Source organism: Vombatus ursinus, unplaced genomic scaffold (genome assembly GCF_900497805.2).
Source record: "Vombatus ursinus unplaced genomic scaffold, bare-nosed wombat genome assembly UNPS02014811.1, whole genome shotgun sequence".
In the NCBI taxonomy this organism is placed as follows: Eukaryota; Metazoa; Chordata; class Mammalia; order Diprotodontia; family Vombatidae; genus Vombatus; species Vombatus ursinus.
This window is the reverse complement of record NW_020954589.1, coordinates 7,272,548-7,285,394: the sequence shown is the minus strand read 5'-3', so window position 1 is coordinate 7,285,394 and position 12,847 is coordinate 7,272,548. Positions and strand designations below refer to the sequence as shown.

Below are 12,847 nucleotides of genomic sequence, written 5' to 3'. Positions count from 1 at the left end.
ATTTTAAAGGGTCTCAAACTTACTCAACTCCCTCCCTTCTTTCCTCATACATCCAGGATTTGAAGGTCCTCGATGCCAGGTGGATATAGATGAATGTCTCAGTGACCCCTGTTCCTCAGGATCTAGCTGTCTTGATCTCCCTGGCTCCTTCTCCTGCAGCTGCCCCCCAAATGTTACAGGTCAACAGGGAGTTGGATTAGAAATGAAGGATAAATACTTGAATCACATTGAGGAATGAGGGGTGGGGAAAGACAGGGAAGACATTTTCAGAATGATCCACTTTCAGGGATGAAAGGTATTGTGGGGTCAATGTTAATGTCAACTGTTGTGCCCAGGGTTCAGCTAGGAAAGACTGAGTTTGAGGGGCAGTTCTTAAGGGTATAGTGGCTGGGGGCCATCTAGGGGATTTACCATTTAAATGGACTTGGTTAGAGATTCTCTCAGAGAGGACACAGAAGACTCTAAGAGGTTGACCCTTCTGTCTTATTTCTTGATTCACCCTAGGACGACTCTGTGAGTTCTCCTTGTGCCCGGCCTCCTTGTGCCCTCCAAAGTGGGGATGTCAAGCAGAAAGCCAGTGCCTCTGCCCTGATGGAAACCCCAGCTGCCCCCCTGCCAAAGACAACTGTACCTGCAAACATGGACAATGCCAAGGGTAATACCTCCCCACATTCCACCTCTAGATATTCCCTTCAATTGGGATTAGAAGGGAAGGAGACAGGAGAACACAGGCAGTACAGGAACAATGGGAAATGATCAACTGTGAGAGAATGGGTAGCACTAATTACCAGTAAGAAGTGAGATCCTAAACTATGTCCGAGATTTTCCATCCTTTGCATAATCTCTCAGATGTCTGAAGGTCATAATTGGGTGACCCTTTAATTTTCATTATCATCCCAATATGTTTAGATTTTCTTCATAGGTCCTTTTTTTCCTTTATTAATCTTTTTTGACTACTCTAAAGTACTTAAAATCTTCCATATTTTAGGTTATCAGGCCCCAGATATTTAGTAAGGGAAAGACCAGAGGTGAGCAGAATGGGAGGATGATTTCATAACATCAAGGTCTCATATGCTTTCGTTTCTGCAGCTTATTATCTCCATAGATACATCCCAGGACCAATGTTTAGGATAAACAATTAATAGATTTCATTTTTAAAAATTCTTTCTGTTTATTCTGCTCAATTTCTCCCTGTCTTGCACTCTAATTATTTATATAAAGGGTAAAATTGTCAACTTGTTTGTGACTGAGAAGGTTGAATTGTAATTCCTGTTCAGGAAATGTCTTAGATTAAGCCTGATTAATTGAGATTACATCATCTCAGTTTGGTGAGCTCCCATCAAGCTCCTCTAAAGCAGAGTGTCAATCAGAGACAGAGGAAAGTCTTTACCACTATCCCAATGGAAACCAAGCTGTGCCACCCCACACTTCTCCCCTCCCACCATTTGTACCTGCAATGCCAAGGACCAAAGAGCTGGAAGAGACCTTAGAGATCATCTAGCCCAGGGGTGGGGAACTTGTGGCCCTCTAGGTCCTCAAGTGTGACCTTTGACTGAATTCCAACTTCACAGAACAAATCAGTTTGGATTCAGTCAAAAGGCTACACTTGAGAACCTAGAGTGCCACATGTGGCCTCGAGGCTGCAGGTTTCCCACCCCTGCTAGTCCAGTTCCCTCACTTTACAGATGAAGAAACTGAAGCTCAGTGAGGTTACCCAGTGCTGTCTGGGGTAGGATTTGAACTCTGTTCTTCCTGATTCCAAGCCTAGCAATCTATCCACTACACCATGCTGCCTCTGCCATGAGGAGGAAAGATCTATTGAGTCAGAGCTGATGGTGGAAGAGATCATTTAGTTCTAGAGTCAATGGGATAAAGTCATTCAATTGAGATCATTTGGGAAAGGGAAAGTCAATGAGGAATGAGGTCAATAACTCAAAGCCAATGGAGACAACTGGTCTATAGGAGGGAGGAGAGGAAAGTGGGGTAGGGGTGGAATCTAAAGGAAGCAGCCGAGTCCCCCACACACACTGCACCCAATATGCATACTTCTCCTTTCACACCTAGATCTACATGTGTGTGTGATGTGGGCTGGACAGGGCAAGACTGTGAGGAGGAGCTGGGGGGCTGTGTTTCAGAGCCTTGTGCCCACGGGGGTACATGCCATCCCCAGTCCCACGGCTATAACTGTACCTGCCCCACTGGATACACAGGTGAGGCCCCTGTGACAACCTAAAATCAAATTGCCCAACTCAGGACCTGGAGTGGGTCCTAGCTACCACAGAAGGGAGGAAAGAAAGGGGAAGGGGAAGGGGAAAGGGAAGGGAGGGAAGGAAAGGATGGAAAAGAGCCAAAAGGGGATGGAAGGCATATGGGAATGGGAAAATAAAGAGGAGTGGAAGGAAGATAAAAAGGGGGAAATGGACTACAGAGAAGGAAGGAAATGAAGAGGCAAAAAAAGAAGGCAAAGAAATGAGTCCCCTGGGTTAGGCCCTTGTCCATTTATCCTAGGCCCCAACTGCAGTAAGGAGGTGACCAAGTGTGACTCCAGGACATGTCTTAATGGTGGCTCCTGCAGCCCTACCCCTGAAGGTTACTCCTGCACCTGCCTTCCTAACTATACTGGGTCCCATTGTCAGACCCGCACGGACCACTGCACATCTGGTGAGTGTCTATTGTGGGCTGGGTGGGAGACAGTAGCATTGGCTGAGTTCAACTTGTACAGAGTACAATTTAAGTGTTGATTTATGTTGAATAGAAATGAGGGACACTATGTTATATTTACCTGGGTGTGAAGTAAATAAAGTTGTTACCTCTGGAGAACCAAGTGAAGACCAAAATCCTCACCACTCTTCTCTCCATGCCCCTTCTCCCAGTCTCATGTCTCAATGGGGGCACCTGTGTGGATGGAACCAGTACCTTTACCTGCTTTTGCTCCATGGGATTCAAAGGGACATATTGTGAAGAGAAAGCTCCCCCCAACTGTGCAGACAGGTAAGTGGTGGGGGTTAGGAAAGGGAAACTTCAACTCTTTCCAATTCTCCCTTTCCCTATTCCCCCAGACCCTGGGTTCTCTCACTCTCTATTTTCTGAAAGCTTCCCTGATGCCTTCACTCCTTGTCTTACATCTCCCCTGTAACCATCACCACCTTTCCCTTTCATGTCTTCCTTGTGTCCATCTTATCCAGACCCTGCAGGAATGGCGGGACCTGCCAAGATGGCTTGGAGGGATTTCATTGCCTCTGCCCCCATGGTCACACAGGAGACAGATGCCAGGTGAGGAGGTCACAGGGATTCTATGGTAGGAAGCTGACAAAAGGGAGATATGGGGGAAAAGGAGGTTTTTCAATTGAGAAACTCTATCAGAGAAACTAATATATTATGGTTTATGGAAACCAGGATAACCTGGGAATTAGTATCCACATGAATTTGACATATTGAGATGTGTCTTGGAGTCAGGAGGCTAATTTAAGATTGGGGAGACCTTTCTCTAGGTTTAGATGGGGGATAGATAACAGGAGGACCAAGAGGGATTTCAGATATAGGAGGCAGTTTTAGAATTAGGACTTCTGAGGCTGTACATTGTGAATGCATTTGAAGGTGAAGAGTGTTTTTTGGAGGTGGGAATCAGGAGGCTGAAGGTGGCTAGACTTAATGCTTCTTCTGCCTCTTCACAGAACCCCCTAGACCTCTGTGTTCCAAATCCCTGTCAACATAATGCCTACTGCCTCAAGACTGACTCCTCTTTCCAATGTCTTTGCCCTGGGGGCTGGACAGGGTCTGTCTGTGAATTGCCTCTCTCTCTCTGCCAAGTGGCTGCCTTGAACCAAGGTATCTATCCTGGGATCAACTTAGGTGACCCATACCCAGAGGGCTAGCCTAGGGTATTTACCCACCCACCAACACAGATGATGATGATTATTATTAATGTCATATTTATATAATGCTTTCAGTTTAAAAAAAAAACACTTTCTTCACAATGATCCTTAAGACAGATGGTACAAATATTATTAACTCCATTTTACAGATGAAGAAACTGAAGCTGAATGATTAAATTACTTGTCCACGATCACTTGGCTAAGAGTTATGACTGTTTCCAGGTCCAACAGTCTTTCCACTATCACACGGTTAATACACTACAACTCAACACAACTCTACTTTAATCAACATGGTTCAAGTGGACTCACAGCAGCTGGATACAACTCAATCACATCTAACAAACTTCAACACAACACAACTCAATGACATTTCCAACTCAATATAACTGAACTCAAAATATTAAAATTGGAAGAGAACTTTAAAATTAACTTGATTCAACCCCCTCATTGTAAAAATAAATCCCAAGGCCACATAGCTAGCTAGTGGCAGGAACTGTAGGATTCAAATTCAGGTCCTATAATTCTAAATCTAGGATTCTCTCAGTACAACCCAGATAACCCAAACCAATCCACTTAATAGCATTCTGGCTCAGTGCAACTTCACACAAAGTAACCAATTAGTGAATACACCTCAATTGCTCTCAATACAACTCAACCACAATCAACCATGTCAAACTCAGCTATAAATTGCCTAACATAATAGAACTACATCTTATGTTCTAAGAGTTATAGAAAATTCTTCATGTAACAGACACTCTCTAACTGTCATTCTCTCATAATCTTGGAAGGGGGGAGGGTAGCAGGGAGAATGGGCAGACTGTGGTTTTAACCTATTGCCTGCCAAGGTTCCTCATACTCAGAAAGATCCTCTGCTTACACTAGGAATATAACTGATACAAAAGGGAAGAGTTATTTTCCTTTCTAGTTAGGTTTTCTCTTCTCTCTTATCAGAGCATTCCATTGGGCTGATCTCTCCTCACTTCTTCTATGTATATCCCTCTCCCTTTTTTCCCCCGTGTCTCTCTCCCTAGGCATAGAGGTCTCTTCCTTGTGTCAGAATGGAGGGCTCTGCATGGACAATGGTATGTCCCATTTCTGTCAGTGCCCACCTGGGTTCCAAGGCAGCTCATGCCAGGACAATGTGAATGTATGTGAGTTGGGGCCCTGCCAGCATGGGGCTACATGTATTGCCCATCCCAATGGGTACTTCTGCCAGGTGAGAGGGACTAAGGTGCAAGGAAGATTCAGGGAACTTGGAGGAGTGGGAATACAGTCACATCAGGGACACTGAAGAGATATTTGATTTGGGAAGAGACTCTAAGCTAACACGGTTGGAGGGGTTGTTAAAAAGTGTTGCAGAGGGGGACAAGGAAGTGTGTTGCCTGAAGTTCAGGTATATAAAATAGTGATGTGTTGTATGTATTGTGGTTATAATAATATGAATGGAGTAATGCTAAGTCTGGATCCCGAGTTGAAACTAATTGATGGTGGTGAGTTATGTTGAGTAAAGAGAAGAACAACTGAGCTGTGGGGACACATGGGTAAAAAAATATTCTGTTTTAGAGCTGGAAAGAAGCCTCAAAGTTCATCTAGTCCAACTCCTTTCATTCTACAGATCTAGAAACAGGCCAAGAAAGATAAAAGGGTCTTGCTCCAGGTCACACTGCAAGTTATCAGTAGAGCCAACATTATAATTCAAGTCTCCTTTGACTCAACTCCCAGTTTGGTGCCTTTTTCATACACCCATTTGTTAAACTATTTTTAACCATGAGTTGTACTATCCATGTTGAATTCTGTGAAATTGCATTGAATTATGTCGAACTGTGTTAAATTATATTTGGTTGTAGTGATCTGTGCTGGGCTAATCACAGATTCAAATTCCCTGCCTCAGCCTGAGCTACCCTCCTGACCCCACAGTGTGCCCCTGGCTATCATGGACAGAACTGCTCAGATGTGGATGCTTGTCAGTCCCAACCCTGCCATAATCATGGCACCTGTTCCTCAGTCCCTGGTGGTTTCTACTGTTCCTGCCCCCCTGGCTTTGTGGGACTACGCTGTGAGGGTGATGTGGATGAATGCCTGGACCGGCCTTGCTACCCTGCAGGCACTGTGGCCTGCCATTCTCTGGCCAATGCCTTCTTCTGCCAGTGTCTCCCAGGATACACAGGTGATGAATGGAGACTAAGGGTGGAAGTCAAGGACAGGGAAACTGGGGTGTGGGTATCTCTGAGGCACAGCTAAGGAGCAAGAGAGAACAAAGCAGGATCCCCTTCCACCCCACACTGGACTGGCAGAATCATTTTTTCTACCTCCCCCCAGGTTCCATGCCATACATCCCCCTCTCTTCCGGGGAAGTAGATTCCACTCCATCACCACCATCATGAATTTCTTTGCCCATTACTTATGTCCCCAGCAGTAAATAGGACAGAAAAGTAAAGGAAGAAATGTGAGAAGCACTAATTCCTCACACTGGGTGTCATCCTCATATCCCCAGGTCAGCGGTGTGAGGAAAAGCTGGATGCTTGCAAGAGTCAGCCCTGCTCCCATGGTGGAACCTGTGAAGTGGTAGTTGGAAGCCACCTTGGTTTCACCTGCCACTGCCCCATGGTGAGTCATCTCCCACTCAACACACAGCTCACCTTGGTCACTTTCACTACAAACAGCAAACAGCCAAGGAGGTCAGGACATAATTATAGGAGGGGAACACCAGGAAGAGGCACAAGAGGAAAGGTCAGGAGGTTTGAGCAGTAGGAAGCAAAGGTCAGGTCCTCAGGGAGGGAGTTATGGGGAAACACTCAAGAATCAGTCAGTAACATATGGATACCTATAACATATATACCTAGTGCATAGAGAGGTCACGAAATCATGAGCAAGTGGATGGTAATAAGAACATGTTACTAATCAGTGAGGTTCTATGACTGAAAGCCAGGAGCCCTGGGTTCTAGTCTCAGCTCTGCAATCAATAATAATGAACATTTATGTATCACTTTAAGGTTTACAAAGCATTTTCCTATATTACCTCATTTGATCCTCACAATTCCTTTGTGAGGCAGGGGTTATCTATTCTTACCTCCACTGTACTGAGGAAGCTGAAGCTCAGATAGACCACACAGCTGGTGCCTCCCTGACTCTGAGCCTTGTGTCCTATCTGCTATGCTCCCTAGCAGGTGTCTTTGTGTGCACGTCATCTATCCACTCACCTTCTTTACCTAGGAAATAAATAAGTTGGACTAGGTGACCTTTAGGTCCCTTCCAACTCTAACATTCTGGCAGCATAATGCATTGGAAAGGCCACTGGACAAGTAGTCATAAATCCCAATGGGCTTAAATCCTGATGCTAACACTATGTGACTGCAGCAAGTCACTTCACCCCCTGAGCCTCAGTTTCCTCAGCTGTAAAGTGAGCATAATAAAACTTTCCTTACCACCCCACAAGACTATTGTTGAGTATTTTTGTAAACCTTAGAGTACCATAGAAATGTGAGGTGATCATAGGTGTTGGCTTGGAGGTAGAAAAAGGTTATAGTGGGAGTGAGCTATCCAGAATTCTTAATCTTATTTTTTTTCTCTCTTTTCTTCCAGGGCTTTGAGGGTCCCACTTGCCTCCATGATGCCCCTTCCTGTGGTCCCCACCACTGCCATCATGGGGGCTTCTGTCTTTCCTCTTCCCAGCCAGGCTCTGTCCCTCACTGTGCCTGCCTCAGAGGCTATGGGGGCCCAGACTGCCTGCTTCCTCCAGTCCCTCAGGGTTGTGGATCTCCTTCCCCTTGCCTACACAATGGCAGCTGTATTGAGTCCCATGGAGTGAAGGGCCCTGGGGGCTCTGGTTTCCATTGTTCCTGCCCCCCTGGGTTCCTGGGGCCCCGATGCCAAACATCTGAAGCAGAGGGATGTAAAGGTCGAGGTGGAGATGGGGCCTGTGATCCTGACTGCAGTAGCCCTGATGGTGCCTGGGATGGAGGAGACTGCTCCCTGGGGATCCTGGATCCCTGGAGAGGCTGCCCTCTCCATGCTCGATGCTGGCTTTTCTTCAGAGATGGGCAGTGCCACCCACAGTGCAACACTGAGGAGTGTCTGTTTGATGGCTACGACTGTGAGACCCCCCAAACCTGCATGTGAGGCTCCTGAGGGACAGTTGGGGAGAGAAGGGGTGACATAACAGCCAAGCCAGGACTGAGGCCTCAGGTCTTAAATCAGGCCTCTTATGCTATTGTACTTCCACCCCTTACAACTTCAGCTGGGAATCAGGGGAAGGAAGAAAGGGACTCTGAGCTGAAGGAATCTTAGGAGCAGAGGGAAACAGGACATCAGAATCGACTAATGGAACCCAGAAAATAGAGACCTATGGGCTCCTCTTGGGTACTGTGAGCATCCTGACTGACTAGGCCCCACTGGAACACAGTACATTCCACCCCATCCTATTCCCATCAAATAGAGTCACTAAGAGAAAGGAACTTATAGTTCCTATCTCAAGAGTTTAGGCAGAGAAGTGATTTTTGGGGGTCAGAAAATGAGGAAGACATGAGGAACCCTAGTTCCGGGTATCCAGGAGATGACCAGGATTCATTAGATAGCATTATGGATGAGGTTCTACCATTTGACAGTCAGTCTTTGAGGGGAATAGTCTGTGGAGCTACTGACATCTTTAGTTGGGGGCAGAGAATGCGGTACCGGGAAGGATCCAGCAGGAGAGCAGAGTTTGGTGGGAGGAGAGGTCCTGAACCCTCTTCTCCCCACCTCTCAGTCCAGCCTATGACCAGTACTGCCGGGATCACTTCCACAATGGACACTGCGAGAAAGGTTGTGACACTGCAGAGTGTGGCTGGGATGGGGGGGACTGCAGGACAGCAACCTCTGACCCTGAAACAGGTCCTTCCCTGGCCCTGCTGGTGGTATTGAGCCCTCCTAACCTAGACCAGCAGCTATCCACCCTTGCCCGAGTTCTCTCCTTGGTGCTGAGGGTGGGGTTATGGGTGAGGAAGGACCAAGAAGGCAGAGAGATGGTATACCCCTACCCTGGACCGCAAGCCGAGGAAGAGCTCCGAAGAAATAGGAACAAACCCCAACAAGAAAGAACAGCACCCCCCATCCACCTCTCCAGCAAAAAGACTGATACCCTCCCTGCTGGGTAAGGAAGATTAAGGGAAAGTAGGGCTACGGCCAGGGACAGCAAACCAGTGCCCAGACAACTAGGTCTTCATGGTTCTACCCATACAGATTTGTGGTGGTGCTAGGTGTGGATTCATCCCGCTGTGGTTCTGCCCCTCTCACCCCCCGATGCCCATGGGACCCAGGCTTCCTGCTCCGCTTCCTAGCTGCAATGGCTGCTGTTGGGGCCCTGGAGACCCTATTGCCTGGGCCCCTGCTAGTTGCTCATCCCCAGGAAGGCACAGGTAGATGCTATCACCCTCAACTCTTAACTTTCCCTTGAATTTTCCCTCCCCCTACCTTGGACCAGGTACAGGTACTCAACCACCTGAATCTTATCCCATACTCATTCACAGCCTTTCCCAAGATAACAGATAGCTGTTATCCATCACTTACTCTTGCCTATAGGAGAGGGAATAGGATGACTAGAATCTTAGAGTAGGCTATTCTCCCTCACATCAGTGAGGGCTCTGCCCCTCCTCTTATCCCTATGTGCTTTGCCTATCTGTCTCTACATTTTCTATATTAGATGCATCTTCTCTAAAGTTGACAAATTTGCTTCACGTATCTCTTTCTGGATCTCTGATTTTGTCTTCATTTCTCTTCCCCAGCACCCCCAGCACCCCAGCTCCCCTGGCCTGTGTTCTTTTCCCCAGTAGCTGGTGTGATTCTTCTGGTTCTGAGTGGGCTCCTGGTCCTCCAACTTATCCGGAGAAGGCGCCGGGAGCATGGGGCTCTCTGGTTGCCCCCCGGTTTCTCCAGTAGGCCTCGACCTCAAACAAGACCTGCCCCCCGTGGACGTCGGCCCCCTCTGGGTGAAGATAGCATTGGACTCAAGTAAGAGCAGGAAAGACCCCCCAAATGGCAAGGAGGAATAGGAAAAGCTTACAGAAAGAGAAAATAAGGAAAAAAAGGAGTAATGATTTCACAGAAACCATGAGTCCTAAAGGCAGAAGGAATGAAATCAGCATGCAAGATTGGATGACAGAGGTTATCTATGATTCTTGAGAGTTTCATGTTAACTCTAATCACATGTCCTCATTCCCTGTCCCTTTCCCTCTCCCAGGACATTGAAACCAGAGACTGAGACTGATGAGGATGGAGTTGTGATTTGCTCAGGCCTTGAAGAGGGAGAGCAGATATACCAGGTAAGGGGTATGAGATGGAGATGAGGCCAAGAAGCAGCTCAGGATCTAGAGGGGAATTGAAGGACACAGAAGTCCATCCCTGTTGCCTACTTCTCTGCCCCACCCCCAGGCTGAGGAAGGGGCCCCACCACCCAAATGCCAGCTCTGGCCTCTGAGTGGAAGAGGACAAGAGTGTCTCCAGGTAGCCATGTTGACCCCTCCCCAGGAGCCTGATAATGAAACCCCTGATGTAGATGCCTGTGGACCTGGTATGTAAATAGTCTTCAATGTTTAAAAAAAAAAACCCAACCATCCTCCTCCCCACCCCCCACCAATGTTTAGAATCACTGAATTATAGAATATTAGGATTGGGAAAAACCTTAGCGATCATCTTGTCCAACCCCCACCCCACCCCCATTTGCAGATAAGGAAATTGAGGCCCATAGAATTCAAGTGCTTTGTCCTAGGTCATACAGCTAGATAATAGCATTTTTCCTTTCTAACTCCTCGGTATCTTTCCAAACCACCAAATCTGTCATTTTGTTCTCCTGTTGTTGGTTTTTTTTCTCCCCTTGAATCCTCTCCTCTGCAGATGGGGTAACCCCACTGATGTCAGCTGTGTGCTGTGGGGGATCAGAGCCTAGAACACAGGAGGGGCTGTGCCCAGGGCCACAGGGAACAGAGCCATGGGAACCACTCCTGGGTGGTGGGGCAAGCCCCCAAGCCCATACTGTGGGGTCAGGGGAGACCCCACTGCACCTAGCAGCCCGTTTCTCCCGTCTACCTGCTGCCCGACGCCTCCTTGAAGCTGGTGCCAACCCCAATGAGCCAGATAGAATGGGGCGTACTCCCCTCCACACAGCTGTGGCTGCTGATGCCCGAGAAGTCTGCCAGGTCAGGCCCCTAAGGGGAGCAGAGATTGGGGGAAAGGGATAGTAAGCACAACTAGGAATTTAATAGCAAAATGATACCCACACAGGACAGGTAAAAGGGGAACAGAATGGGAGGCTACAATGCCTTGATCCAACCCTTATGGCTCACTGACTTTAATGCCAGGTTCCCAGGGCTCCTCTATTTGAAAATGGACCGTGGGACTTGGACTATATTTTAAACCTTTCCTGATATATGAACTGTAGTTCAAGCACAGAGCCTTCTGGAGTTTCTTGAACACTGAGTTACCTTCACTACCTGAATTTAGTGATCTGCAATATTAGAAACCTCATTATCTGATCTCAACTTCCTCTACTGTCACCACCACCTCTAAGTAACTAGTTTTAACACCATTTCCCTCTTCCCTTTCATAATCTTACACATACTCCAGATCACAACAGTAAACTCTCTAGAATTTAGTTGCAAGGGAAACGAAATTAAATAAATACAAATAATATACAAGAATAAGGTAAATGTAAGTGTACATGAAGAAAAACCTTTTAGTCTCAAAATATGTAGCATTAAAAATTTTCTAATCTAACCTTTAAAGTTCCTTTAGGCTAGTAGGGGCCTTGATGCCATCTATTTATTTGTGACCCCCATCCCATGACATTCCACTTCCTCCAGGAGAATTTCTTCTTTCCTCTCAGCAAAAAAAACCCGAGCAAACTACTCCCCACACCACCCCACCCCATTCTGAGCTCACTTAGACCCACTGGATTAAGTTCATTGAGTCATCCTCCCATTCCCAGGTTTGTGCCCACTAATCACAAACCTTTAGAGTAGGTTTTTATATATTAAACCAAAAACCATAATTAGTGTAGGACAACAAATTCAGACAGTTTTTTGCAAGTCTTTGGCAGTTAAACAACAGGGCTTGGAATCTAGCAGGAATAATTAGCTAAAACAGTCAAAAGGTCCTAGTTACACCTATATTGCTATGTAATTGCTTAGCTAACTAACTTGATCCAAAATAGATGAGTATAAATGAGCTATCAAAATTTTCCCCATCAAAACAATTCAACACAAAGATCATCCCCAAAGTTAATAACAAAAATGCTTTTCTTTCCTTCATCAGATCAGATAGATGGTGGACACAGATAGACGGGTTTGAAGCTGAAGAAGAAGGGTTTGGAATATGAAAAAGAGGACAGAAGGGTAGGGAAGAGAAATAAAAGAAAGAGAAGGGTGGAATAAAGATAAGTATGAGTGAGAAAAGAAAGGGAAGAAAAGGATAGGGAAGTTAGGCAAAACAAGACTGTATGGGACTCGAGGCCAGGAGTTCAAACAGCCTCACTGTTGACCCTCCACTGTCCTCTGCCCACCCCCAACACCCTCTTCCAGCTCCTGCTTAGGAGCAGGCAAACTTCAGTAGATGCTAGAACAGAGGATGGGACAACACCCCTCATGCTGGCTGCCCGGCTAGCTGTAGAGGACCTGGTAGAAGAACTGATTGCTGCCCAAGCAGATGTGGGAGCCAGAGATAAATGGGGTAAGGACCTAGTGGGACAAATGGCTTCTAAAGATGGAGGGGCTGGTGAACTGGGGATGACTGGAGTGGGAAACCAAACAGTTTTCCATAGAGATGGGATACCAAGGATATTCTTCCAATTCAACAGAGTGATTAAAAACTTACTGTGTATAAGACATTGTGGTAGTTGCTAAGGGTTCAAAAACAAAAATGGCAGTCTCTGACTTTCAGCTTCCATTACACTACATGAATACAAAAAAGTAAATACAAGGCACTTTGAGGGGGGAGCAAACTTC

General features: G+C 46.5%; 1 protein-coding gene across 1 annotated transcript in view; it reads left to right on the top strand.

Annotated features, from left to right (window-relative positions):
- Window positions 1–12,847, top strand: part of NOTCH4 (notch receptor 4) — a 32,399-nt gene that overhangs the window by 15,526 nt on the left and 4,026 nt on the right. Inside the window, exons 11-28 of the mRNA XM_027876459.1 lie at window positions 57–179; window positions 505–655; window positions 2,065–2,210; window positions 2,509–2,661; window positions 2,874–2,991; window positions 3,186–3,273; window positions 3,675–3,828; window positions 4,907–5,091; window positions 5,793–6,042; window positions 6,370–6,482; window positions 7,458–7,990; window positions 8,620–9,003; window positions 9,093–9,268; window positions 9,635–9,860; window positions 10,090–10,171; window positions 10,281–10,419; window positions 10,743–11,044; window positions 12,425–12,572. Coding sequence (XP_027732260.1) covers window positions 57–179; window positions 505–655; window positions 2,065–2,210; window positions 2,509–2,661; window positions 2,874–2,991; window positions 3,186–3,273; window positions 3,675–3,828; window positions 4,907–5,091; window positions 5,793–6,042; window positions 6,370–6,482; window positions 7,458–7,990; window positions 8,620–9,003; window positions 9,093–9,268; window positions 9,635–9,860; window positions 10,090–10,171; window positions 10,281–10,419; window positions 10,743–11,044; window positions 12,425–12,572 — 3,471 coding nt within the window. The remainder of the gene's footprint in view (window positions 1–56; window positions 180–504; window positions 656–2,064; window positions 2,211–2,508; window positions 2,662–2,873; window positions 2,992–3,185; window positions 3,274–3,674; window positions 3,829–4,906; window positions 5,092–5,792; window positions 6,043–6,369; window positions 6,483–7,457; window positions 7,991–8,619; window positions 9,004–9,092; window positions 9,269–9,634; window positions 9,861–10,089; window positions 10,172–10,280; window positions 10,420–10,742; window positions 11,045–12,424; window positions 12,573–12,847) is intronic.